The sequence below is a fragment of the Lynx rufus genome, unplaced genomic scaffold, assembly GCF_022079265.1.
Source record: "Lynx rufus isolate CCGP_SWC_20201006 ecotype Redwood Valley unplaced genomic scaffold, mLynRuf1.p SCAF_1, whole genome shotgun sequence".
NCBI classification, from domain to species: Eukaryota; Metazoa; Chordata; class Mammalia; order Carnivora; family Felidae; genus Lynx; species Lynx rufus.
In genome coordinates, this window is record NW_025814823.1 from 186,421,149 (window position 1) to 186,448,840 (window position 27,692).

General features: G+C 36.5%; 1 protein-coding gene across 6 annotated transcripts in view; it reads right to left on the reverse strand.

Annotated features, from left to right (window-relative positions):
- The window catches only part of GABRG2 (gamma-aminobutyric acid type A receptor subunit gamma2), a 112,428-nt gene extending 108,616 nt beyond the window's left edge, over nt 1-3,812 (reverse strand). For all 6 annotated transcript variants that reach the window (XM_047073223.1, XM_047073239.1, XM_047073214.1 and 3 more), the window contains exon 1: nt 3,706-3,812. In XM_047073223.1, the coding sequence (XP_046929179.1) occupies nt 3,706-3,812 (107 nt within the window). The remainder of the gene's footprint in view (nt 1-3,705) is intronic.
- Nucleotides 3,813-27,692: the final 23,880 nt, after the last annotated feature.

Sequence of the window (27,692 nt, forward strand, 5' to 3'; positions counted from 1 at the left end):
TCTGTTCAGAGAACAGCTAAGAACAGAAAATATTTACAAGTCTTGAACTCAGTTTTCTTCTTTTATAATTCAGTGGGGGGCACCTGAGTGGCTCAGTCAGTTAATCATCCAACTCTTGGTTTCAACTCATGATCTCAAGGTCTGTATAGGTTCAAGCCCCAAGTCAGGCTCTGTGCTGAGAGCGTAGAGCCTGCTTGGGATTCTCTTGCTCCTTCTTTCTCTCTCTCTCTCTCTGTCTGTCCCTCCTCTGTTCATGTTCTATCTCTTTCAAAATAAACTCAAAAAAATAAAAAATAAATTAATAAATGAAATAAAATTCAGTGCTCAAACTTCAAGGTAAGGGTTACATTTAATATCAAAAAGTTAATCAAATTCATGTCTATTCAACCTTGAAAAAAATTGTTATAAAAATCTTATTTTATTCTGATAGAAATAAAAATATATTTGCTTTTAACACTTATTCCTATTTATTCTAAAAAGTTTCTATTACATTAAAATTTCTATTTCTTTTTTCTTGTTAGGGTATCTTTACTCTGAGGTGGAATGTAGTTACATTGAAAGAGTTTATAAAATTGTAAAATTTGTTTTGAAACCTGCATGTATGAAAAGTTGTACATGGAGTGTATGTAGTTTGTGAATATAATTACACACACATTCACACATGTATGCATATTTTATTTTTTCAGCCAATGTTTACTCACACATGAGTTGGGTTTACTAAAATTCTTTCTAGGTATTCCTTATCCTTTGTGGTTTATATAATATGCCCAATGTTACAAATGAAAAATTCTGTATATGAAATTGACTCATTATGCTCAGTTGAATAATAAAATAGCATTAATCAAAGCACTTGTAAATATTAAATATGGTGATAAATAAACTTCTAGAAATCAGCAAAGTAAATACCACTTTTTTTCAATGTGGGTCTAGGGTACTTATTGAAAGTGAATATTCCTGAGATCCATCCCAGAAATAAAGATTCAGAATCTTTCAGTGTAGGGTTCAGGAATCTCCATTTTGGTAAGTTTTTTAGGTGATTCTTATGACAGCACTATAAACAAGATACAGGACAGTTTACATAACTTTGAGTTTCAGAAACTAATATTTCCCACACAAGAAGAGATATTAGGTGCTAACATCCTCATCCCAATGCTTTATATCCTCTTTGTTTTCCTTTGGTATAAACACAACGTAATAAATTTAGTCAATTTAATAAGGGGTAACAACTTATTCTTTGCAGGTATATAAATGAAAAAGTCAATTAAATATTTGTTTCTTAAAGTTCCCTTCAACTTTCTAGGTGGTTCTACTGCCACTATTTACCCCCCAAACCTCTTTTAAATTGGCTCCTAGGATCCCACATTTTCCCAGATGCTTTTTTGTCCTCCTTTAGAATCAGCTTTAGACATCAAAGCTTCTATTTCCATCCGGCCCTATTCAGCCACTCAAATGGCTTTTTTTTTTATGAGATTGCAGCAAACTAAAACTCTGATCACATTCTCTGCACTAAACTGCAATGACTCCATTCCCTCTCATTACTGAGAAAATATGCAAATCCTCCTATTGGAGAGTTTACATTACACATTATTTACATTATTTAGAGCTATCTAAAAAGCTCATCTAGGGTACTAAGCAAAGAATTGAAAATTAAAATGTATCACTAAAGTTTTACTTTTTATATAATATTGGAAAAGTCAGAGCTGTGGCAACAAAAAGGCATGTTAAATATGATACTATTATGAAAAATAATAAAATTATATATTTTTCATTAAAATAAGGCTATTGGAGATAAATAAGAATATCTTCATTGATTTAATTATAAAATTGTTTACTAAGATAGACATGAAGAGGAAGGAAAGACATATTTCCCTATGTCCTGTCTAGATTTCAATCCACAGGTTTCATAACTGGTAACAATATGAGAATGATATTCTATCCATAAGCAACTATCAACTCTTTAATTCCTGAGACAAATTAAGAGCTACACAAAACACTGAACACAAATATATATGCATAATTTTTAAATAGAAAAAATGATTTTCCAGGATTCCACTCAAATGTATTGCATAGAACAATTTCCAGTGAAAGGTAGTATACACTTCTGAGAAAGCTACCTAATCTTATACTCTTAATAAAAACACATTCTCTTTTTATAGTAAAGAACAAAGGTATGAAAAGTGCTGAAAGAATTAAGCAGAACCTGTCTCTGCTTAAAAACTCCAAAAAAAGGCTTTCACTCCTTGTTTTCCCTGTGTCTCTTCTTTATCAGAAATCTTTATCTGCCAATACCTACCCTAGAGAATGGAGGACCAGAGAAGTTAACTAGAAAATTTTGATAAAATAAAAGTTTAACCCTCATGCCTTTTGTCTTCTTTTGCCACAACTACTACACAAGAGTATCAACTCCCACAAAAACCTTAGGGCAATGACTTGATTTCTTCTATAGCTAGTTTTTTTCTCTTCTTTTTGTGGGGTGCTAGGTGGAGGAAGATGAGAGTAATTCTTCCAGAGCTTTACTTCAAAATGACAGTATAGAGGAAAGTAAGAAATGTAAGTAGTGGACTTCTAACTTGACTTTGGCCCTGGCTAGAAATCCTGAGGGTATGTGTACGTGAGGTCCAGGGGCTATTCAGGTGTGTAGATAAATGATGATCTATAGGTGGAAGAATACTCTCCTGATACTTTTGGTGCAATGAAGTTCAGGAAAATTTGGGTGCAAAGCACTCCAGAGCATATAATTTTGCTCAGCGTTTTTAGGAATTCATCTTCCCCTTACCCATTTTCCATTTAGTGCAGCAAGACTTTAAGGCATCAATGCATAACTTCACAATTTTGGCTTAACATTTACTTCGTTCAGCTTATTTTTCAACACTGCAGCAAGACCACCTCTTTTCTAGCCATATATCCTCTATAAATCCATCAACTACATTATCCACCCCATGTCCCAGTCCTCCTCCCACCCCCTGGAGGGTGTAGAGAAATCAGAATAGCCCCCCGCCCCCACCACCACTCCCAGAGGTTTTTAGTGCTCTCTGGCTCCCTTGGCCTTCTGTCTGCACTATAGGGATGTCCTGTATAGAATTAGAGATGTCCTATGGGATTAGATAAGCTTCTTTCCCTTTTGGCCCTAACTGGGACTGCTGTCCCTGGTGCTGAACCATGTCTGCCCATCAGGGAATCTGCTGCTAGGTCAAAGGGGCTGAATAGAAAATCTGGCTGACTGATCTTAAGAATGTCCAGGTGCAGGAGCAAGCAATACTTTGGTGTACAGGAACAGAACCCCTCCCTGCCACATACATACATCTCCTGGGTGTGATCCAGGATCCCATTTGCAGTTTTCTGCTCTAGACCCCCCACCCAAAATGCCTCCAACATGGCCTCAATTGCCGGCATGTATCAGTTCAGCCCACCTCCATATCAGATTGCAGTATTATCAAAATGCTACTCCCCAAATACAAAGTCTTCATGACGTTAGCTTTTCTACTCTAAAACAAAACAAATTAAACCAAAAAAATTAAGAAATAAATGAAAGTGACCTTCCTCTTTTCTCCCTCTCTTTTCTACCCCCCTATTTTCACATTCCCCTCATTTATAACCCCATATCCCAGAACAGTGTTTAAAATCTGGGTGGTCTCCCTATTTCCACATCCCTCCCCCTCCCCCATGTCTCCGGAACAAAACAACGCTGAAAACAGCACATCTTACCCGGGGTAGAGCGATAGCAGGAGCAGAATCCACACCGTCATTTTCTGTGAAAATACAGGAGTCGAGTAGTCTGAGCTTCCTGTGCTCCATATATTTGTCGGACTCATCGCTTTTTTTCCTCCTCTGCCTCTAGCCTCTTGGTTGCAGAAGGATCCCTCCCCTTTGTATTATTATTATGCTTATGATCTGATGGTGGCTCCCCCCACCTGCCTCTAGTAGGTCCCTTCACTGAGATGCTGTGTTGCCATCAGCTCTGGGAATTAATATTCAGGGGGCAGAAATAAGATCAACACAAACGCTTGCAGATACCATCAAAGCGTCAGCTCTGGGAGCGGCTTCCAAGACTAGGGGAATAATGTATTTGAGGCAGGGGGAGGGTACAGGGAGAGACGCACACCGAGACAAATAAGGGAGAGAGATGCGCGCACACTCTACACATACTCCTGCCCCTGACACTTACACATACTCCCCCGGTACATCGTTTTAGGATTATTTGTTTGCTGTTTTGATTTTTTTCTTTTAGTGAGGGCAGGCAGGGCTAAGGCTGTGTGTGTGTGTGTGTGTGTGTGTGTGTGTGTGTGTGTGTGTGTGTTTAAAAGAAATTTAAAAAAAAATCAAAGAGTCTCTGCGCGATTAACTATCACGCAGATTAACTATGAGGTCAAAGTGGAAGTGATGCACGCTGCTGCAGCACGAATTAACACATGCGTGGTGTCTTCCCAGCGCTTTTAAACTCCTTACTGCACACACAAGCATGCAAAGACTGACTTTCATGGGAACGAGAGATGCTTTAGCAAGCCCCTAAACTATATCACCAGTGACAGAAGGTTTGTCTCATCAGATCTGCCAAGAATCCTTATTAAAATCGTGAAGTCTTAGAAGTCACGGTTACACTGTAGGAGGAGGAGGGGCAGAAGTGGGGGATGGGGGAGGAATGACTGTTTCTCTCTAAATCTCCCTGTAGGGAAACAGATTTGGTGAATTTTCCATTTGAATGAAGGGAGAAAACATTGATAGAATTAAAAGACAAGAAAAAATTCTATGCTCCCCAGGATTCACCCCTCCCTTTTTTGTTCCCCTTCCCCAGTAAAAATGTAAAGACACAAACACTTGAAGGATGAAAATAATTACACTGAGATAGTTGTTTAAGTAAAGAATATAGACCACAAAATTGTGGCTGCTTTTTGAAGAGAGTTGGTCAAGGAGAAAGGTCAAGAGGACATTTAATAATATAAGGAGATTTCTATTCACTGTATGGGAATTGCCTTTTTTGTTGTTGTTGTTCTGCTTGGTGACAATCCTGAAAATTTCTGGGGTGGATGAGTCGTGGTAGCATGCTTCCTTCTTGCTTAGAATGTTACCATGGATACTGATACATGGAAGATATCCCTCTGTGCCATCCTAGTTCATCTGCCACAGAGGAAACCCCATTACTCATCATAAGAAGAAAGTGAAAATTGTTTCAAGTTTCCAGTAGAGTCCAGACCACAGCAAAGATGTTTATGAACAGATACAGGTGAAGAGGACTAATAAGATGCCTTGTTGCCATATAGCAGGGAGTCATTTCAAAACCAGAGGCTTTTCTACAGAAAGTCTTCCAGGTGAGGAACTTGAGTAAGGAGTCCAGGAGGCAGAGGAATAGAATATTCCAACCACAACCCTAAACTCTGCCCAAGGAAAGCAGAGAGAATTGATAGAAGTTGAGGAAATTCATTCTGACAATGAAGCAAAAAGGGTCTAACAGACACACCTGGAATCCTAAAGGCCTTAAAAATCTGCCTCATTTTATGACATTTAAACAGAATCCAGTCAAAACAATAGTCACAGGAAGCAGGCAAGTGACTTCTTTCTATTGTTATTAAAATAGAGGGAGAAAAATTGTAAATCTCTATCTTTGTAATTTTCTTGTTCCTTGCTATACTGTGAAGAACTTTGGCCCTCTTTATGTTTACATTTATTTACAAAAAGATGCTAGGTTGTTAATAGTTGTATCTTTGTTTTGTTTTAATTTTTGATGTTTATTTGTTTTTGAGGGAGAGAGAGAGAGAGATGGAGCATGAGCAAGGGAGGTATAGAGAGACAGGGAGACACAGAATCCCAAGCAGGCTCCAGGCTCTAAGCTGTCAACACAGAGACTAAAGTGGGAAACAGGTTCCAGCCCAGGAACTATGAGATCATGACCTGAGCCAAAGTAGGACACTTAACTTACTGAGCCACCCAGGCACCCCAGCTGTATCTTTGTTTTTAATGAAGATATCCTACTGTATTTTTTAGGCTAAGGCCAGATGCCTACCAAAACCAAGCCAATAAGAGAAATGAAAGAAAAGGACTGTGTTTCTGAATAACTTAAAGGTTGGAAATGATACACATTGAAGTGTTCACACTCCTTCTGAATGGAGTTGCCACTGCTCTGTTCTAGTTAGAGTTGCCAGAGGAAATGGAAATAAAATTATGAGAAATGTTCCCATTTTTAAAACACAAAGGAAGCCACACCAAACATATGTAGGCCATTAGCTTGCAAATATTGTTTATAGCACATGAAAAATTGATGTGACAATTCTGTCGTCTATATTTCCAATTTTGCATCTTAAGGTTTTTTTTCTCCTGAGTTTAGTGACAAGCATATTAACCTGAGAGAATGAATGCTATCATATTCCCAAAGTACTAATTCATATATTGATCCCTTATCAGTATCATAACAGTCTCTGTAAATTCTAATCTATTTTAATAACAGAACACCTTTCAGCATATTAAAAGAATCTGTGAAATTTTACACTTTTAAAATTTTTTATAGCATTTGTATACAATTTTACCTGCCCTATTCCTGGCTAGGCTTCAGTTTGCCTCTCAGGACCTTTCTTGTCTGATGAGTACTCTGAAGAAAATTATTTTAATATATTTTCTAAGATTTGCAATACATATTATATTCACTAGTATTTGGAAGACACCTTATCCACTAATTTATTTTTTAATTACCTTTTAGTTACATTTATTCTTGCCCATTTTTAAGAAAATATGTTTAGGGGCGCCTGGGTGGCGCAGTCGGTTAAGCGTCCGACTTCAGCCAGGTCACGATCTCGCGGTCCGTGAGTTCGAGCCCCGCGTCAGGCTCTGGGCTGATGGCTCGGAGCCTGGAGTCTGTTTCCGATTCTGTGTCTCCCTCTCTCTCTGCCCCTCCCCTGTTCATGCTCTGTCTCTCTCTGTCCCAAAAATAAATAAACGTTGAAAAAAAAAATTAAAAAAAAAAGAAAATATGTTTATAACACATATTTAACCATTATTTGGTAATTATGATGCTTATACTTTCATTGTAAATAATATATGTATACCTATGCAAATATGCATTTATATTAAAATTTTAAAATTGTTATAAAACAGAAAAAAAACTACTACCTGATTCTGTCATCTAAGCAAGCCATTGCCAATGTTTGAGATTCTTTTTGCAGTTTAACTTTTTCTGAATAAAGTTTTATTTTTACTAATAATTTGACATTATTATTATTATTATTATTATTATTATCAAAAGTGAATTATGAGGTCAAAAGTTGGACCAGTTTGGTTGTTGATAGCAAATCTCTTATCACTTGGGAAATCAAAGCATATTACTGCAGTTCTAGTCCTGGTAATGTAGAAATTGGCTAGCCATCCTGCATGCTAAAAATTATAAGTAGTGGACAAAATATTAAACAAACTGCGTAAAGTACTAGAAAGTTACCAAAGCAAGCAGAAAGTGTTGAACATCTGACCACAGAAAAATGAAACTGAATTGGATGAGATGTACAATTATGTGGCTTTTCCACAGAGGGCAGTTAAAGGATGACCAACTTGTCCCTATTAGCCACCAATTTGCCTGATTTGAGCATGGGAGTTCCCAAATGGGGTTCCTCAACCCCAGAAAGGATGGCTAGAATCAGAAGGCAGCAATCTTATTAGTTTGAGATTCCAAAGAAGGACATGGGGGTGCCTGAGCTGCTCAAGCTGAGGGGGAAATCACAGAAAAAAAAAAAATAACAGAGAAGTAAGGTCAAAATCTGTAAGCAAACTTCCCTTACCTGTTTGTTTTGGGGTGAAAGACACCAAAAAGTCTGGAAAAAAGTTAAAAACAGAAAGACTGAAAAAGCTAAGCCAGTATTTCAGCTGCCACTCAGTGCAGGAGAGACTGAGTTTGGAATTTCAATCCACCAAGTTAGAGGATCATAATAAATACATCACACTTTTCTTAAAAACCCTAGAAGGACCATGACCCTTCTCTGCTGTAGGAACAGGATTTGTTCTAAGCCTAAGGACAAAACTGAAACTAACCTGAAAACAATATAGAACTAATCCTGCCCAAGATGAAGGTCATTTGTCAATAATTTAACTCCTAATAAAACAAAAATCAACATTCTTTAGAGGACTATTAAGAATCAGAATGTTGATAACATAGAAATTGTTTTGATACATGGTACAATTGTTTGATTCATGATAAAAAAATAAAGACATTCTAAGTCTTATATATACAGGATAATAGGACACATATTTTTTAAAAATAGCATTCAATATAAACAAAACCTGAGATGTAATTAGCAAATAAGGGATATTCAGTCAACTAATTTTATCATGATAGTTATGTGGTCAGTGAGTGTACAGTAGGGAATCTCAGCAAAGAAATAGAAACTACTTTAAAAAATAGAAAATTCTAGACCAAAATGTATAATACCTGAAAGGTATGGGTTTTAATAACAGATTGACAATTGCAGAATGGAAGCAATAATCAGTAGAATTAAAAATAGATCAATAAAAATTATCTGACATAAAAATCACAGAAAAAATATTGAAAAAAATTTAAAAGAGCTACGAAAATCTGTGTGACAGTCTCAAGCCTCCTGATAAGCTATCGTAGAAGGAGAAGAAAGTAAGGCAGAAACATATTTAAAGTAGTAATAGCCAAAAGATTTCCCAAAATTGGTAATAAAAAATTTATTATAGATCCAAGAAGCTCAGTGGACTCCAAGCAGAGTAAACATAATGAAAAGTACCCCTGGGAACTTTATAATCACACATATAAAATCTAAAGATTAAATGAATATTTTGAAAATATTCAGAGAACAGTGAAACACTTTAATTGCTAGAGGTTAACATTGCAATGATGGTTGACTGATCAAAACAGTTTGGGGCAGAAAACAGTGGGTGACATCTTTAAAGTGCTGAAAAAAAGTATATATAGAATTCTATATCCAGTAAATGGATCCTTCAAAAGTGAACCCCCCATAAAAAAAGACATTTTCAAATAAATGAAAGGTGAGAGAATTTGTCACCAGCAGAGCTGCGACAGCATTAATAAAGTAAATTCTTCAGGCTGAGGGAAAGTGATACCATATAGAAACCCAGATCTACACAAGTGAAGAGCGTTGAAAATGGTTAATATGTGAGAAAAAAAAAAAACACATACCTTATTGTGTTTCATGTAAAAGAGACCTTTTTCTTTCTTTCTTTTTGTTTATTTTTATTTATTTTCAGAGAGAGTGCTTGTGCACACTGGGGAGGGGCAGAGAAAGAGAGAGGGAGAAAAGTTTCCAGGCACTGACTGTGAAGCCCAATGCAGGGCTCATACTCACGAATGGTGAGATCATGACCTGAGCTGAAACCAAGAGTTGGTTGCTTAACTGACTGAGCCATCCAGGCACCCCCAAGAGACCAGAATTTTAATGCAAATATTATAACAGCTCATTCTGGAGTTAATAACACATATGTGTATAATAGCACAAAGTATCTCAGAGATGGGGTTAAGTAAATTACACTGTTAAAAGTTTCTTCCATTTCATGAAGTGACATAATAGCAACTATAAATAGACTGATAAGTTAAAGATGAATACGGCAATCCTTAAAGCACCCCTGGAAATACTACAAAAGGATATAGCTAAAAATCATTAGAGAAATTAAAACCAAACTCTAAAAAATAATTCATGAATGCAAAAGAAGGCAGAAAATTACAGAATGGGGAGGAAATAACAAGATAAGGAGAATACAAATAGCAAAATGCTGGCTGAAAATAGATATAAATATAAGGAGTATTAGAAGATATAAAGTGCTATTTATTATAATGACAAAAAGATTGATTCATAAAGAAGACATAAAAATTAGAAAATTTTACACACCTGATAATAGAGCTAAAAATAAAATGAAGCAATGACTGACAGGAGAAATAGATCTATCCCACAGTCCTAGTTGGCAATATTAAAAGTCTTCTGACTTCACAATTATACAACAGTATGCTCAATAATTATAGAGTAAATTAACCAATGTGCATAACTATGAAATGTTCATTAAACAACCTCAGTAAATTTCAAAATTTTGAAAGCTTATAGTATATATTCTCTTACAACAAAAGAATTCAATTGGAAAACAATAATAGAAAAGTTCCAAAAACTGTGACAATTGAACAATATATGTCTAAATAATTCATAGACCAAAGAGGAAACCACATTTGCTTCAAAACAAATGAAAATACAACATATCAAAATTTGTCTTGTGGAGCTAAAGCAGGATATGGAGAAAATTTATAATTGTATATATATAGAAAAGAAGAAAAATTAAAATTAATTATCTAAGCTTCTGGCTTCAGTAGCTAGCAAAAAGAATCAATTAATGAGTTCTACATATACATATTCATTTGACTTTCAACAAAGATAAGCCATTTTAAAGGGGACAGATTAATATTTTAAACCAATAATGTTGGAAAAATGGGTAAATTTTATCTTATAATTATTATTTTTTAAGTAGGGCTCCACACCCACCATAGGGCTTAAACCTAATGACCTTGAGATTAAGAGTCATGGTCTATTGACTGTGCCAGCCAGGTTGCCTCCAGATGGATAAGTTTTTTTTCAAATAATCTTTGCCTTTTATTCTATCATACTTGCAAAAGCTAAAAATTATGGTCTTTAGAAAGACTATCTTCATGACTTTGGGGTAGGAAAAATTTCTTAGAGAAGGTATAAAAATTATTAAACATATGACATTGATAAGTTGAACTTCATAAAAATCAAATTTTCTGTTTATCTAAAGATTCCACTAGAAAAAAATAAAAAGAAAGAAAGAAAAAGAAAAGTCAAGTCACATACAGGGAGAAAATATTCCCAATGAAAATATCCAACAAAGAGCTTGTATCCAGTATACGTAAAGAAATCCTACATCTTGGGGCACCTGGGTGGCTCAGTTGGTTAAGTGTCCAACTCCTGATTTCAGCTCAGGCCATGATCTCACTGCTCATGAGATACAATCCCATGTGGGGCTCTGTGCTGATAGCACAGAGCAAGCTCAGGATCCTCTCTTTCTTTCTGTCTGCCACTCCCCTGCTTGTGCTGTCTCTCTTAAATTAAATAAATAAACATTGAGAAAAAAAAAAAAAAGAAAGAAATCTGGGGCACCTGAGTGGCTCAATCTGGTAAACAGCTGACTTTAGCTGAGGTCATGATCTCACAGGTTGAGTTCAAGTCACCCCCACCCCCCACCTTGAGCTCTGTCCTGTTAGCCCAAAGCCTGGAGCCTGTTTCAGATTCTGTGTTTCCATCTCTCTCCCCTCTCCTGCTTGCTCTCTCATCCAATCTCTCTCTCTCTCTCATTCTCTCTCAACCTCTCTCTCTCTCAATCTGTCTCAAAAGTAAGATGAAAACATTAAAAAAAAAAAGAAATTCTACATCTTATGAATGAAAATACAAATAACCTAATAAAAATGGTCAAAATACTTGAATAGGCATTTAATGAAAAAATTGTATGTGTATCTAATAAGACATGAAAAGTTTCTCATTGTCAGTACTCATTAACCAAATATGAATTGAAACCACAATGATTTTTTCATATTAACAAGACCGGCAATGCCAAAATTTTAGAAGGTGGAGAGCAACCAAAACTCATTCTTTTTCTGGTGAAAATGTAAAATGGTACAACAATTTTAGCAGTTTCTTACATATGGTAAACTTCTGCTTACCATATGACCAAGTGATTCTACATCAAGATATTTTATCAAATAAAAATAAAAATGTATGTCCCCCCAAAAGCCCTATACAAGAATTGTGTTGAAGATTTATTAGATGTGGAACAATCTAAATATAATCAACAGAAGAATGAATAATCAGATTCCATGCCATATTTAAAAAATGGAAAAATAAATTTCTTAGCAATAATCTTAAAAGCCACTTACTCACATGCACATATATATAAACACGTATCTCTATCTATCTGTCTATCTATCTATCTATCTATCTATCTATCTATCTATCTATCCATACATACATACATACATCCACACACACACACATACACACAGGGGCACCTGGGTGGCTCAACTGGTTGAGTGCCCTACTCTTGATTTCAGCTCAGGTCATGATCTCAGGGTCATGAGATTGAGCCCTGCATCAGGCTCTGTACTAAGGATGGAGCCTGCTTAAGACCCTCTCCTTCTCCCTTTGCCCTTCCCCTGCTGTACTCTCTCTCCCCCCTCCCAAAAAAACAAAAATAAATAAATAAAATATATATACACACATACATATATACATTCAGTAACATAGTTGAGTATCAAAAATATGTTAAGCAAAAGAAGCCAGGACTAAATAAATAAATAAATAAATAAATAAATAAATAAATAAAACATTCCAGTTATATGATCTTCAGAGTCAGCAAAATAAGTCTATGTGACTAAAATCAGAACAAAGTTTGACTATAATAAGTGCTAATTGAGGCACAGGAGAGATTTCTGGGATAAAGGAAATATTCTATATCTTGATTAGGAAGGTTAGTAGACAGGTTTATCTACTGATAAAATTTATGAAATTCACACTTAAAACCTAAGCATTTCACTATATGTTAATTTCACTTTAATTTAAAAATTTTATGGATAAAATAAGTAGTATCCTTATCAAAAGGCATAATTTTTATCAGGAACTGTGCTGTGTGACATTGGTTGATCTTCCTAAAAAAAACACAAGGCAGGAACTATTACCATTGCAGTGTTCCACAAGGGAAGATAAAAGTTTAGGGAGGTTCAATTATTTGCCTTTAATAACACACAGACTGGTTATACAGTCCATGGCAGAGCAAATATTAAACCCAGGCAATCTGATTTAAGAAACTGAACTCTTAAGCACGATTGCATGCCATTTCTGAGTAACATGATGGCAATTTAAAAAGCGACAGTTTTTATGGGCTTCTCTAAAACTTGAGAAGCATTATGTTGTAATACAGAAAGCATAGAGTCCAGAGTCAGGAATCTTGGTTCTATCAACTGTGACGTTAGGAAATTCACTTCATTTCTCTAGGACTTATTTTCTCATCGATAAAATATGGGATGATACGTGTGGTATAGATGGATCTTTTCAGTTCTAACATTCAGCAACCTACGGTTCCAATAGCATTTTGAGGGTAGTGGCATGGAAGGAGTATCTATAGTTCCTCTGAATAGATTTATCTCCCTCAATTACAGCATGACATTCACAGGGTCGATGTCTATGTTCTTGCATTAAAAAAAAAAAAAAAAAGTTTGGCTTTATTATCTCAATCTCAGTCTCCTTCTGTCTCCTGGGAAACTCAAAGTACCTCAATGCTCAGGGTACTAGACAAGCCACATTCTGAGGAAGAGTCTATGTCCCCATAGTTGAATTTGGACTGACCTTGAATTTGCTTTGTCCAATAGAATGTACAGATGTGTGAGTTCTGCAGTCTGAGCCTCAAAGGTCATCTCCACTTTTATCTTCATCTCCTTGGAATGCTCTTGCCATCACATAAAAACATCAGTTCTCCATGACAACAGGGCATTTGCTTGCTTGATTTTCAGTGCACTTTATCCAGCACCTAGAAGAGAACCAGGAACATGGTATGTGTTCAATGAGTATCTGCTAAAATCTAAAAGTTGAATCTTATAAAGCATGCTCCAGAAATGAGTCCATTTACATTTGTAATAACAGTGCATAAATGCTAAGAATGCCAAGTTGGCCATTCTTTCAAAATCACAGCGTATAATTTTTTTTTTAATATCAAAACTATGGTCTGAAAATTACAAGCATTCTCAACATATACTTACCATGGCACACCATGTAAGCACTTGATCAATGCTGTGAATTACCTTGTAATGATTCTCAGATGTTCTAGGCAATCATGACACAGTAAAGCAGACTTTTCCCAGGCTAATGTCTCTCATTGCTAATTATGGGCCTCCCAGGGATTTTCTTTTAGACTCTGGAGTCACAAGAGTGCCATTGAGTGTGGCAATGTTAGTGGATAGGACTGGTGGGGCAGACAGGCCTGAAGCTGTATACAGTTTGAACTCCCTGTTACTGGCTCCAGAATCAAGTACCCCATACAAGAGGATTTTAAACCACAGGGGAAAATAAGGACAAATAAAAATAACAGCAAATAATTATAATGATAATTATTGGCATTCTTCAAATCAGTTTAATTTCATTCTTTTTGTTGTTGTTGTTCAGTTGAAAGGTCAAACAGCTTTTAAATGATTGATTTCATTTTTTAAAAAATTTTAATTTTCAAATTAAAATTTTTTAATTTAAAAATTAATTAATTTTAATATTAAAACTTTCTAATTTTTAAAATTAATTTTTTAAATTAAAATTAAATCCTTTGGTAAGGGTGCCTGTGTGGCTCAGACAGTTAAGTGTCTGACTCATGATTTTGGCTCAGGTCACAATCTCACGGATTGTGAGTTCGAGCCCAACATTGGGCTCTGCACTGACAGCATGGAGCCTGCTTGGGATTTTCTGTCTTCGTCTCTCTCTGCCTCTCCATGCTTGTGCTCTCTCTCTCTTTCAAAAATAAATAAAGATTTAAAAAAAAAAGGAGATTTTTAATTTTTTCTCTTTTTTTTCTTTTTTTAATGTTTATTAATTTTGGGGAGAGAAAGAGAGACAGAACATGAGCAGGGGAGGGGCAAAGAGAGGGAGACATAGAATCTGAAGCAGGCTCCAGGCTCTGAGCTGTCAGCACAGAGCCTGACACGGGGCTCGAACCCACCAACTGTGAGATGGTGACCTGAGCCGAAGTCGGATGCTTTACCTACTGAGCCACCCAGGTGCCCCTAATTTCTTTAATGTTTAGTTACTTTTGAGAGACAGAGACAGAGTACAAGTGGGGGAGGGGCAGAGAGAGGGAGGTACAGAATCTCAAGCAGGCTCCAGGCTCTGAGCTGTCAGCACAGAGCCTGATGTGGGGTTTGAATCCATGAACCATAAGATCATGACCTGAGCTGAAGTCGGCTGCCAGACTGACTGAGCTACCCTAGTGCCCCAAGAAGAAGAAGATTAAAAAAAAAATTTAACTGTGGTAAAAATATAAATATAAATCCCATCATTATTGCAAACATCACAGTTTATTTCACATAGTTTTCATCAGTAGAAAACAAATGTGGAAACTTAAAAAAAGAAATACAATATGGATCTACCAAACTGAAAAAACTTTCAGGGGACTTGGTGGCTCAGTTAAGTGGTTAAATGTGTGACTTTAGCTCGGGTCATGATCTTGCAGTCCCTGATTTTGAAACCCACATCAGCCTCTCTTCTGTCAGTGCAGAGCCTGCTTCGATTCCTTGGTCCCCCTCTCTCTTTATACCTTTCCCAGCAGAGGTGCTCATGTTCTCTCTTTCTCTCTCACACAAATAAATAAACATTAAGAAAAAAACTTTCAGTTTAAAATTTCAGACTATTGTATTGAGGAAACTAATTTCAGCTCCTCAAATTGACACTTAAAACATGGCTTCTTTAAAGTTACAGAAAATATGTGAAAATTTCTACTGCCTTTGTCAAAAAGGGAGAGGTTTCAACATGAAAAATTAATCCATGTTTTAAGTGTTACTAGAAATCTTACTACATGTGTGAATCACAACTGATAAGGATTTATTATATTTGCCTCATCCATATATGGGCTAATAATACTGCTGTGTGTGTATATATATTGTAATTTTAATAAATATTATCTATTATTATCATTATGTATTTTTCTATTATTTAATAATATTCATCAAAATTTATTAGCACCTAAGTTATCAGGCCTTAGTGTAGGCATCATTTATTTATTTCATTTCTAAAGTTTATTTATTGAGAGAGAGAGACAGCAAGTGCATGCAGAGGAGGGGCAGAGAGAGGGAGACAGAGGATACAAAGTAGGCTCTTCACTGACAGCAGAGAGCCTGATGTGGGGCTCAAACTCAGGAGATCATGACCTGAGTTGAATTCAGACGCTTAATGGACTGAGCCACCCAAGCACCCCCAGTCTAGGCATCATTTAAATGAAGTTGCTTGAAACCAATTTTGTGCCCTTGCAGAAATTACAGTTTAACTATCTGAACTGCTACCATCTCACTCTTAGCACACCCTTTCCCCATCCTCCTCCCTTTCCTATGTCCAACTGCAGGCAGAACAAACTCAGTATATCTAATACATAGGTTCTATAATATCTTCCTTGCAAAAATTCATTTCAAGTCTCTCTCTGTGCTCATTATTCTTTCTTGCACATGAAATTTCAGGCATATCTCATAGCTTTTCCTGGCACTGTCAGCTGACAAATGACTAGGTATTTACCAGGTACTAACATGTACAATTCAACTTAACATCAAACTCTAAGCATTTTCCAATGCATAACATTCCTGCTGCAGTGAAGACACCTACCTCATGATAAGACATCTGAAAAGAGAAGGGGAGGCAAATTGGCATTTCTGCTTTTCCTTGGTACATCTTCCCTCACTCTGTCCCTAATGCAGAAGCACCCACAAAAACACAGCAAACACACACAAACATATACACACCTTTTAGCTGTTTTTTTAACAAGAGGCAAAGGGTAGATATCGCTTGATTGGTTTATCAGCATCTGGTGCAAGTGCCTTAGATACATAGTTGCTATCTTCTCATATTGCACTTTTGAGTGTTCCTAAGAGATATCCACTAAGAGCCACCAGAAGTTTTCTGGTACAGACAACGCATCTGAGTGGTGGTGAGGATTCCCTAAATTTGTGCATTGCCAGGTAGATCTCGGTCTTCGTACTGATCAGAAAGGCTTTATGTGGAATCTCTCAAGACAGCCCACAGCTGACTCCCTTTCCTGGGAGCCATATCTGACTCATGGAAAACACAATTTTGTTGCCAAGCTCTGAAAGTACAGAGTGTTTCCAATGCACCCAGTCTCTTCCTCTGCTACCAGAAAACTCTAGTCATAGTCTCTTGTCTTTAGACTGTTAAAATCTGAGTCATATGCAGATCCCTCCGCCCTCACCCCCATCATTCTCCAAAGAACTCTTATCATTCTCTTTGAGTGGCGCATATATATATATATATATATATATATATATATATATATATATTTTTTTTTTTTTTTTTTGAGAGAGTGACTCAGAAAGTTTGTAAGCAGGGGAGGGGCAGAGAGAGAGAGAGAGAGAGAGGGACAAAGAGAATCCTAAGCAGTCTCTATGCTGGCAGCACAGAGCCCAACCAGACCTGATCCCACAAACCATGAGATCATGACCTGAGCTGAATTCAAGAATCAGAGGTTTAACCGACTGAGCCACTGGGCACCCCTTTGAATGGTTCTCTTGAATTCCAAACCTGTGGCCTAAAATGAAGGGAAGAAATCCTAACAGCTAAAAAGTGGAAGCAATCCCAGTATGTGTCAATAGGTAAATGGATAAACCAAATGTGGTACTTATATACAATGGAAAACTTTTTAACCTTAAAAAGGAAGGAAATTCTGACATATGTGACAACATGGGTGAGCCCCATGAACACAGTGCTAGGTGAAATAAGCCAGTCACAGAAAGACAAACACTGCATGATTCCACTTATATGAGCTACTTAGGGCAGTCAAAACCATAGAGACAGGAAGTGACATGGTTGCTAAGGGCAGCAGTGAGAAGGAAATGGGGAATTATTGTTTAATGGGTATGGAATGTCAGTTTTATAAGAAGTAATGTGTTTTGGAGATGGATGATGGCAATGGTTACTCAAAAATTAGAAGAGAGAATTCCGTTGACATTGATTCCTCAATTCATATTAGTAAAGCAACTACTTCACTTATTTATAAGTTTATTCTGATTTGCTTGAATCCTTTTCCTAAAAGAAAATTCTTTTGAACTTCATTCTCCAGACACCCAGGTAACCAGTATGCTTTCAAGTTCATTTATTAATTCATGCAGTCATTCATTTAACAAGTACTTTTAATTGTCAGCTAAGGTGTCAACACTGCACCAGGTGTTGGTGATATAGAGGTAGGTACACCATGATTTTTGTTCTCAAGCCCTACACAGATTTGTTAGGAGGGCAGCCTGGTGTTCACTTTCAGGGCACTGTATATGCATTTTGGAAAAATGATTTAAGAAGATAAATACTTGTTGGTATTCTAAGAGATTATACGTGGCTGATTTTGGGAACTTGATATTGAACAGGCTATCAACTAAAGGCATGTGAATGGCTCAGTTGGTTAAGCGTCTGACTTCAGCTCAGGTCATGATCCCATGGTTCTTGAGTTTGAGGCCCACACTGGGCTATGACAGTTCAAGCCTGGAGCCTGCTTCGGATTCTCTGTCTCCATCTTGTAGCAGTGAGTCACACACATAGAGTCAGGACATCAAGGCTTTCCTTTCCAGGAAGCAGCTTTATTTGTGCCAGCACGGGCTCAGCAGGCTAAGACCCAAAAGGCTGAGCCCCGAGCACAGTGGGGGTTTGCCATTTGTACAATTTTTGCTCCTTTGTCTCCCATATATGGCAGCATACAGTCTGAATGGGTAGTCTGTATTACAGAGGTGCATGTGCACATAGTCAGGTTGTCTTCCCTTATCTTGAGGTTTTTACCACATCCCTTAGGGAGGGGCTCTACCACACTCTCTCTCTGCCCCTCTCCCACTTGCACTCTTTCTCTGTCTCTCAAAAATGAATAAACATTTAAAAAAATTTAACTATCAATTAAACATTTTTAAATGATTGTAGTTCATTGATATTCTACTTGTAAAATTAAATACTTTAATACTTTTTATTACCTTTCCATATTTCTATTAATCACTATCAAATTATTCAGTAAAAAAGTTATGAAATATAATATGGGGCCTAAAATTGATTTTAGAAAATAGCCAACTAATGTTTCTACTTTTAGGAAAAAAGAAAGAAAGAAAGAAAGAAAGAAAGAAAGAAAGAAAGAAAGAAGAAAGAAAGAAAGAGAAAGAAAGAAAATCAGGCCAAGAGAGTTTTAATGACTAATCCAAAGTTACTCAGCTAATCAATAGCAGAGTGAGGATAAGAAATAAATACAGTGTTCCTGACTGGGAAATGATCTTCCTCCCAAACCACAACAAAACAACTTTAGTTTACAGTTTAAGACAACAGTATAGATTATCACCATAAAATATTTGTTTCAGTACTTCTTGAATCCTCTGCAATATGAGATTCTTTCCCGTTTATTTTATCCTGTCTTCAAAGGATAATTTACTTTTTATTGAGTCTTGCCATTTAACTCTTCAATATGGTAGAAGGCCAGTTATCATTGATGACACCAGGGGATGAAGAAGAAAGGCATGCATACTCCTGAAAGGCAGAGTTTTGGGGTGTTCAGGTAGGTAGTTGCAGTTGGTTGTGAGTTTGGTTCAATAATACAACTTGGTTTGAATCATAGTATTGGTAACATTCTCAACCTCCTACTTGTCCCTTCAGATAGCCTTATTTCTTTCTTGGAATCTTGATTCTACCCAGGTAATTACCGACTGACAACTGACTATTTTATTTTCACTACTTTTTTAAAAAGTACTTTGTATACCTTAAGTCTACATTCATGTAAGCCGTGATTGTAAGTTTTATTTCTCTTTAAGAAAAATTTGTTCATTTAAACTAGGCTAGCATTAAGCGTTTAGTATGAGCAAAGAGATATGAAAAACAAAATGTTCTTTCCTAATATAAAAATCTATGCTTTCAAACATTTTCATTTTGCTTTAGACTATATTAACCTTGTCATCTCCAGTTGCTGGAAGGGAGGACTTATCTGGTCATTTATCATTTTATCTCAGACTTTGGGCTTCAGTCTTTAAAAGAATGAAAAATTCCTGGACAATTGAAACTCCAGTGCAATATGCAACTACTTAAAGGGGCTGGTTGTTTTGCTTTGTTTTTTTAGGCATTCTTAACTAATGAATACAGAATTAACTTTAGAACAACATGTTACTTATTTTATGAATAGCTGTTGAGTAAAATGCCATGCTTCTTCAATTTTTTAAAAAGCTAAAGATTGATTTGTGTTGAGGCGTAGGTTAAGTAACAAGAAAATAAAAATAGCACAATTTACATTTGATGAAAGATAAGATAATGTTAAAAACAAGGAAATATGTGTGTTTCATGAAGACTATATTACAATATTTAGTGACATGGAAAATGTGGGTGACATTTTGCTAAATAAAGAAGCAGGATTGAAAAGTATGTAATTATATAATTTTAATAAAGTTATAAATTATTGAAAGTTGGGGAGAGAGAGAGAGAGGTAGATGGGGGGATAGTAGATAGACAGATACTCAGAAAGACTATATTGTGGCTGCCAGAATTGACTGACTGGATAGTGGCTGAACTTCACTAGTTCTATATTAATTATTTTTCATACCTATTTTTTTTAACATTTATTTATTTTTGGGACAGAGAGAGACAGAGCATGAACGGGGGAGGGTCAGAGAGAGAGGGAGACACAGAATCTGAAACAGGTTCCAGGCTCTGAGCAGTCAGCACAGAGCCCGACGCAGGGCTCGAACTCATGGACCGCGAGATCATGACCTGAGCCGAGGTCGGCCGTCTAACGGACTGAGCCACCCAGGCGCCCCTTAATACCTATTTTTTAACCTTTTGCAGTCAAATGCTCTACCCCTGAGCTATACCCCCAGGTCTATTATTTACCCTTTTGAATCTTAGTTTTCACATCTGTAAAATGTGGGTAACACTGTTAACTACTTCACAGATCATTATGAGTAAAATAATCCCAGTCAAGTACATAACATAATAATGAGCAATATCATAATATAATAGTGAACATTTACTGCTAATATTTTAACTATATGCATTTTTTTTTATTTTTTTCAACGTTTATTTATTTTTTGGGACAGAGAGAGACAGAGCATGAACGGGGGAGGGGCAGAGAGAGAGGGAGACACAGAATCGGAAACAGGCTCCAGGCTCTGAGCCATCAGCCCAGAGCCCGACAAGGGGTTCGAACTCACAGACCGCGGGATCGTGACCTGGCTGAAGTCGGATGCTTAACCGACTGCGCCACCCAGGCGCCCAACTATATACATTTTTATATACAATTTGCTGTGTGCAAATTTTTACGTAAGTGTCTCACTGGTAAACAAAAAACATTTAAATTTTTGAATTTGATATTTGTTTCAGTAAACATTTATCAATCACCTATTATGTATAGGTTTGTGAGAGAGATATGGACATATACATGCGCCATAATGCTATGAAGTCAGAGAATGGTAATCACAGTGGGTGGAAAGCGAAAATAAGAGAGTTCAAACTTAAGAGCCAGGGAGTGAAAGTTCAAAAATGAGAGCATAAAGACCACATGATTTTTTCTCATGATTTCTATTATTAAACATACTGTAGGGGTGCCTGGATGGCTCAGTTGTTTAAGCGTCCAACATCGGCTCAAGTCATGATCTCACAGCTTGTGAGTTCAAGGCCCATGTCAGGCTCTGTGCTGACAGTTCAGAGCCTGGAGCCTGCTTCATATTCTGGGTCTCCCTCTCTCTCTCTCTGCCCCTCCCTGCTCCTGCTCTGTCTCTCTCTCTTAAAAACAAATAAACATGGGGCGCTTGGGTGGCGCAGTCGGTTAAGCGTCCGACTTCAGCCAGGTCACGATCTTGCGGTGCGTGAGTTCGAGCCCCGCGTCGGGCTCTGGGCTGATGGCTCAGAGCCTGGAGCCTGTTTCCGATTCTGTGTCTCCCTCTCTCTCTGCCCCTCCCCCGTTCATGCTCTGTCTCTCTCTGTCCCAAAAATAAATAAACGTTAAAAAAAAAAATTAAAAAAAAAACAAATAAACATCAAAAAAAAATTTATACATACTGTACACCCAAGAGGAAGCAGAGGATGAAGTGAATTTAATTCTTTATTGCCTTATCTGTCTTCATTTCCTACATGCCCTCACAATTGAGCATTCTACCAGTCTGACATTATTTTAATAAAATTAATTTCATGGACAATTTTGGTATTTACAGTGTTATTTAAATTATTCTCATTTTTACTTTGCATGCAGCATTGAGAACTTAAAATCCCAACAATTAAGGAAAACAAATTATAAATTATATACTATTGTTTTCAAACAGAACCATACAGTTATTTGTTCAATGACCTCTAGTGACAGGTAATTAAATCTAACCTCTTTTATTATTTTATTTTATTTTGTTTTCTTTTCTTTTCTTTTATATTTTTATTAGAGAGAGAGAGTGCAGGTATGAACATGTGCTTAGGGGAAGGGCAGAGGAAGAGAGAGAGGGAAAATCTTAAGCGAGCTCCACACGTAGAGCCTGACACAGAGCTTAATCCCACAACCTTGAGATCATGACCTAAGCCAAAATCAAGAGTCAGATGCTTCACTCACTGAAACACACAGGCACCCACACCTCTTCAATTTCCAAAAAAATAATTTGAAGTTGGAGCACCTGAGTGACTCAGTCAGCTGAGTCTCCAACTCTTGGTTTTGGTTCAGGTCATGATCTCACGATTCATGGATTCGAGTCCTGTGCCAGGCTCCACATTGGCAGTGCAGAGCCTGCTTGAGATTTTCTCTCTCCCTCTCTTTGTGACCCTCCTCCACTTGTGTTTTTTTTTCTCTCTCTCTCTCAAAATAAATAAAACTTAAAAACAATAACTTGAAGTCTGGAAACACTGAGTGACTGCCTACTATAATATAAAGAAAGGGCAAAAGAAGCAGGCAGAAGCCTTCTAATCTTTCTGTGTTTTCCTCCATCAGAAAATACACATTTCTCAGAGGGAGAAAACTGGTCCTATGTGTGTAAGATATATTCCTTTGTTAAATCAACTATGACAAGAGGACAGGGTCACAAGACGAAGTGGTCACTGTCATGAACCCTCAATACTAGCTGCCTCAGAAAAGGAATTAGTGAATGCTTTGTACCAAGTACATCTTAGCTGGTTCATGTGTGATCTCCTTTAGTCTCAACAACTTGAAATAGGAAGCAGTGTTTGTAAATTTCACAAGTAGAAAACTGAAATTTAAAGAGATTAAGTTACATTTAAAAAGTAACACAACTCATAAGTGTCAGAGCTTCCCTTAGGAACTAGATCTGCTTGATAACAGAGGCCATGTCCCTAGCCACTATTCCATGCTATTGGAAGAAATTCTTTCAGATCCTCTGCCGCCCATGCCATGTCCCCCTTCTTCCTTCCCTCCTCCACCCTTTAAAATTATGGCTTGTCCTTGAAGAGAAACTTCAAGAAAAGACATCCTTGCATTTCTCATTTAATTTACACCCATCTACTATGCATTAAATAAAGAACCATTATAAAATTAAACTGAATCATCGAGGTGTTTTTTATGCTCTGTGCACTTTAGTACTCTGTATACCTTGTCAGAAATTCTATAATTGCTCCTTAGAAAGATACTTATTTGCAAAAGCTTTCAGTCAGATATTTTGGTGCTTAATCGACACGACACAGTTTAATATGGTATTAAATTCTAAACCACCAGTGCAGATAAGCATAAGCTTAGTACACTTACAATCTTTCAAGTTTTGATTTTTATTTTGGTTTTGAAAATTATATGTTTCATTATATATGGACTGTGCCCCCTTCAATGAAAAACCTAACCTATATTTGTGTAACTACCTCCACACTGCCTTAGGTTATTTATCTCTAGCCAAAGACATTAACAAGTGGCAAAGGTTATTGTTGAGTTAAATTCCTAAACAGAAGTAAATGGGACAAGATCACTAGGGAAAGAGGATATTTGTGAAGTGGAATAAGTGAAGTCAAATCCAGTTCTGATGAGAGGGTTACACTCTGACACCCTTCCTCTATTGTTTGCATCAATACACACAAATATTTTCAAGCCTACCTAATGTTTTTCTTTCTTTCCTTCTTTACTCTTTCTTTCTTCTTTCTTTATACCTTTTGTTCAAGTAATCTCTGCACCCAACATGGGGCTCGAACTCATGACCCTGAGATCAAGAGTCACATGCTCCACTGAGTGAGCAAGCCAGGCATCCCATGTTTTTCTTTCCTATAGTTTATGCAAACAACAGTGGGAAAAACAGGAGCAAAAAATAGAATAAAGAAGTGTTTTCAGTCTCCTAGAACTATTGGGAATATCTTGGAGGAAATAATATACATAAGTAAAATGTGATATTTGTTGTGTTGGCCTCCATCTCTTACTCATTAGATGCAACTATTAGAAATAGAATGATAAAGAAACTATTAAATCTCAGTCACAATTTGCAAAATGGTATCACTCATAGGTAGGAGATTGGGGAGATTGTAGTCAATTGAATTTCTAGTTGTGGGGCAGGGGGGAAAGTCTGTAAAATAATTAAGAATAATTCACGGACTATGCCGATGTTACTTCCGAGAAATCAGTCTTTATACTTTTTATAATATTCCCCTTTTGCTGATTGTAAAAGGAATCCACATTCCAGGCACACTACAATTAAACTTTGGATTGCAAATAACTTGTTCTGTGAGTGTTCTGCAAGACGAGCAAACATTTCTAATAAATTTTAACTTGATAAATGAGCAATGTCTTGCAGTATGAGTAGTACATGACCCTGAACATCACATGATCACAACTGATCCAATGGTTCTTCTCATTCTCTCTCTCTCTCTCTCTCTCACTCATTCACTGCAGGATTAAACCCATCACTCTATTGCCTTATTGCCAGTTACATTAAACACAGTATGTAACAAGAGTTTAATAATATTGTACTGTAGTCAACATCTGTTAGTAATAATCACAGTCATCCTACACAATAACCCTCCTGTCTCTTGTCTCCCTCACACCAGCCACGAAAGTTGCCAAAGGTAAGTGCAGGTTAATTTCTTTATTTTTCCTTTTATTTTGTACTTTCTTTAATATTTTATATTATACTACAGTATTATAATCATATAATACATAATTATATATAATCATATATATGATTATATATAATCATATAATTATAATTTGGATTACAAATTGTCTCTAGAACAAATTATGCTCACAAACTAAGGTTTTACTATATTTGGAAAATGTATAAACAATAGAGAAGAAAGTAAAAGAAATTCCCCTTTTAATGCTGGCTGTTTGCTTTGGTCATTACATTAATGCTGGCTGTTTGCTTTGGTCTTTAAAACTCCAAGTGTGATGATTAGATAATATTCCATCATGCTTTGTCTGACATGTCTTTTTATTTTTTAATGAGTCCTTTTTTATTGGGCATCAACATAATTTCCAAATATCTGCTGTTGTAAATAATACTTACAAAAACTGCTTATGTGTAAACCTATGATTACCTCTCTACTTGGTTCTCTGGAATCATTTCTTGACATTGAATTATTGAGTCAAAGGGCACAAGTATTCTTAAGTTTATTTATTTATTTTGAGAGAGAGAGAGAAAACACAAATGGAGGAAGGACAGAGAGAGAGGGAGAGAGAGAGAATCCCAAGCAGACTCTTCACTAGTTAGCACATAGTCAAATGTGGGGCTCGAATTCATGAACTGTGAGATCATGACCTGAGCTGAAGTCGAATGCTTAATGAGCTCAGCCACCCAAGTAAAATGGCACAGGTATTTTTATAATTCTTGACTTTTGATCAATATTGCCAAACTTGTGGAATTTGGTGGCAACCAGAATTTAGAAACAGACCGTCCAGAGTAATAGCTCTTTTCTTTCACTTGTTTGACAATGGAAGGCTAAGTGTTCTTTTTCTTCATGACACACCTCCCCACTTCACTTTGTGTTATTTAACATATACTATTGAAAACCTCTGTGCCAAGCAATGTGTTCTAGGTGTCCTGAAGATATAGCAATGAATAAAAAGGGAATAGTCTTTTCCTTCTTTGAGCTTATTTTTTAGGTGGGAAGACTGTTGTTAAAAACAAAAACACATACTAATAAACAAACCAGTTGTGAGAAGTGCTATTGAGAAACTAAATAAGTTGGGTAAGAAGCGATAGCAGAATGGAGAACTTGTTTGTATTGAGATGGGGTCAAGGAAGGCCTCGCTGAGTCCTTAACAAATACTCCCTGTGATGCTTCATTTATTCTAATAAATAAGTACCTTATGGCAGGCAATTCTCCCTTCACTTTATCCTAATACTTTTGTATCAAAATATATCAGAATAAGTATTTAAATGAGTTAGATTTACTTGAAAAGTCACAAGAAAATGTTTTTATAGCTTAAGTAAGACAAAAATCCAGGATTCAAAAAGATGGGGAGTCAGGAGAATGGAAACCTTCATAATAAAAGTGATATATAAAAGAAATCAAAGCCCAACTATAGACCACAAATTTTTAAAAACGTATTTTACTCAAAATGTATTATTACATTATTCTGCCAAGAGTTTGTATAACCAGCAAGCATTTCATTCCAACAGAATAATGAGAACATGTTCTAACAGTCAGTTAACAGAAGAAAAATTACAAAAGGCCAATAAATAACTGAAAAAAAAAGATTTAATTATACCAATAGCCAGGGGAATTCATATTAAAACAACTGTGTGGGGACACCTAAGTGGCTCAGTTGGTTAAGTTTCGACTTCAGCTTAGGTCATGATCTTGCAGTCCATGAATTTGAGCCCTGCATCGGATTCTGGACTGAGAGCTTGGAACCTGGAGTCTGCTTCCGATTCTGCATCTTTGGATTTCTCTCCCCCTTCCCCCATTTGTGCTCTGTGTCTCTCTTTCTTTCTCTCAAAAATAAATAAAAAAATATTAAAAAAATATTTAAAGCTATTTAAAAGAATTATGTGATATCCTTATGCCCATCAGATGGGAGCAAATGCTACCCTTCCAAGACTGAAAATAAGAGATGTGTTGGTTGCCTAACCACAACCAATTACCTCTTTATTTCTGAAAATAACCAAATTCATTTAGTTTTTTCATCCTTGTCAACACACTCAAATACTAGAGACTATGCTGGCTCTACTTGCAATTCCAGGGTTAAATCTTGTTGAGTCAATCCATTTCCAGTGATTGGTTTAAGCATGGATTTCTCATATAACTCAGGCCAATAAGATAAGAGGTAAAATTCTGCAGGTTTGCACACTCTTTATAAAATAAATCAAGAAATCCGTTTCTAAGGTTTTGCACAGTGAAGTAAACCATCAACCAAACCAAAAGGCAACCTACTAAATGGGAGATGATATTTGCAAAAGATATATCCAATAAGGGGTTAATACCAAAAATATATAAATACCTTCTACAACTCAACACCAGATCAACAACTCAACACCAGATCATCAGGGAAGTGCAAATCATAACCACAGTGGTATCACCTTATATCTATCAAAGTGACTAAAATCAAAAAGAAATAACAATTATTGATGAGGAGGTGGTGAAAAAGGAATCATTGTGCACCTTTGGAAAGAATGTAAATTGTTAGAGCCACTGTGCAAAACAGTATGGAAGTGCCTCAAAAAATTAAAAATAGACATTGGGGCGCCTGGGTGGCGCAGTCGGTTAAGCGTCCGACTTCAGCCAGGTCACGATCTCGCGGTCCGGGAGTTCGAGCCCCGCGTCAGGCTCTGGGCTGATGGCTCAGAGCCTGGAGCCTGTTTCCGATTCTGTGTCTCCCTCTCTCTCTCTGCCCCTCCCCCGTTCATGCTCTGTCTCTCTCTGTCCCAAAAATAAATAAACGTTGAAAAAAAAAATTAAAAAAAAAAAATTAAAAATAGAAATACCATATGGTCCAATAATTCCACTACTGGGTCTTTGCCCAAAAATAATGAAAACACTAATTCAAATAGGTATGTGTAACCCTGTGTTTATTGCAGC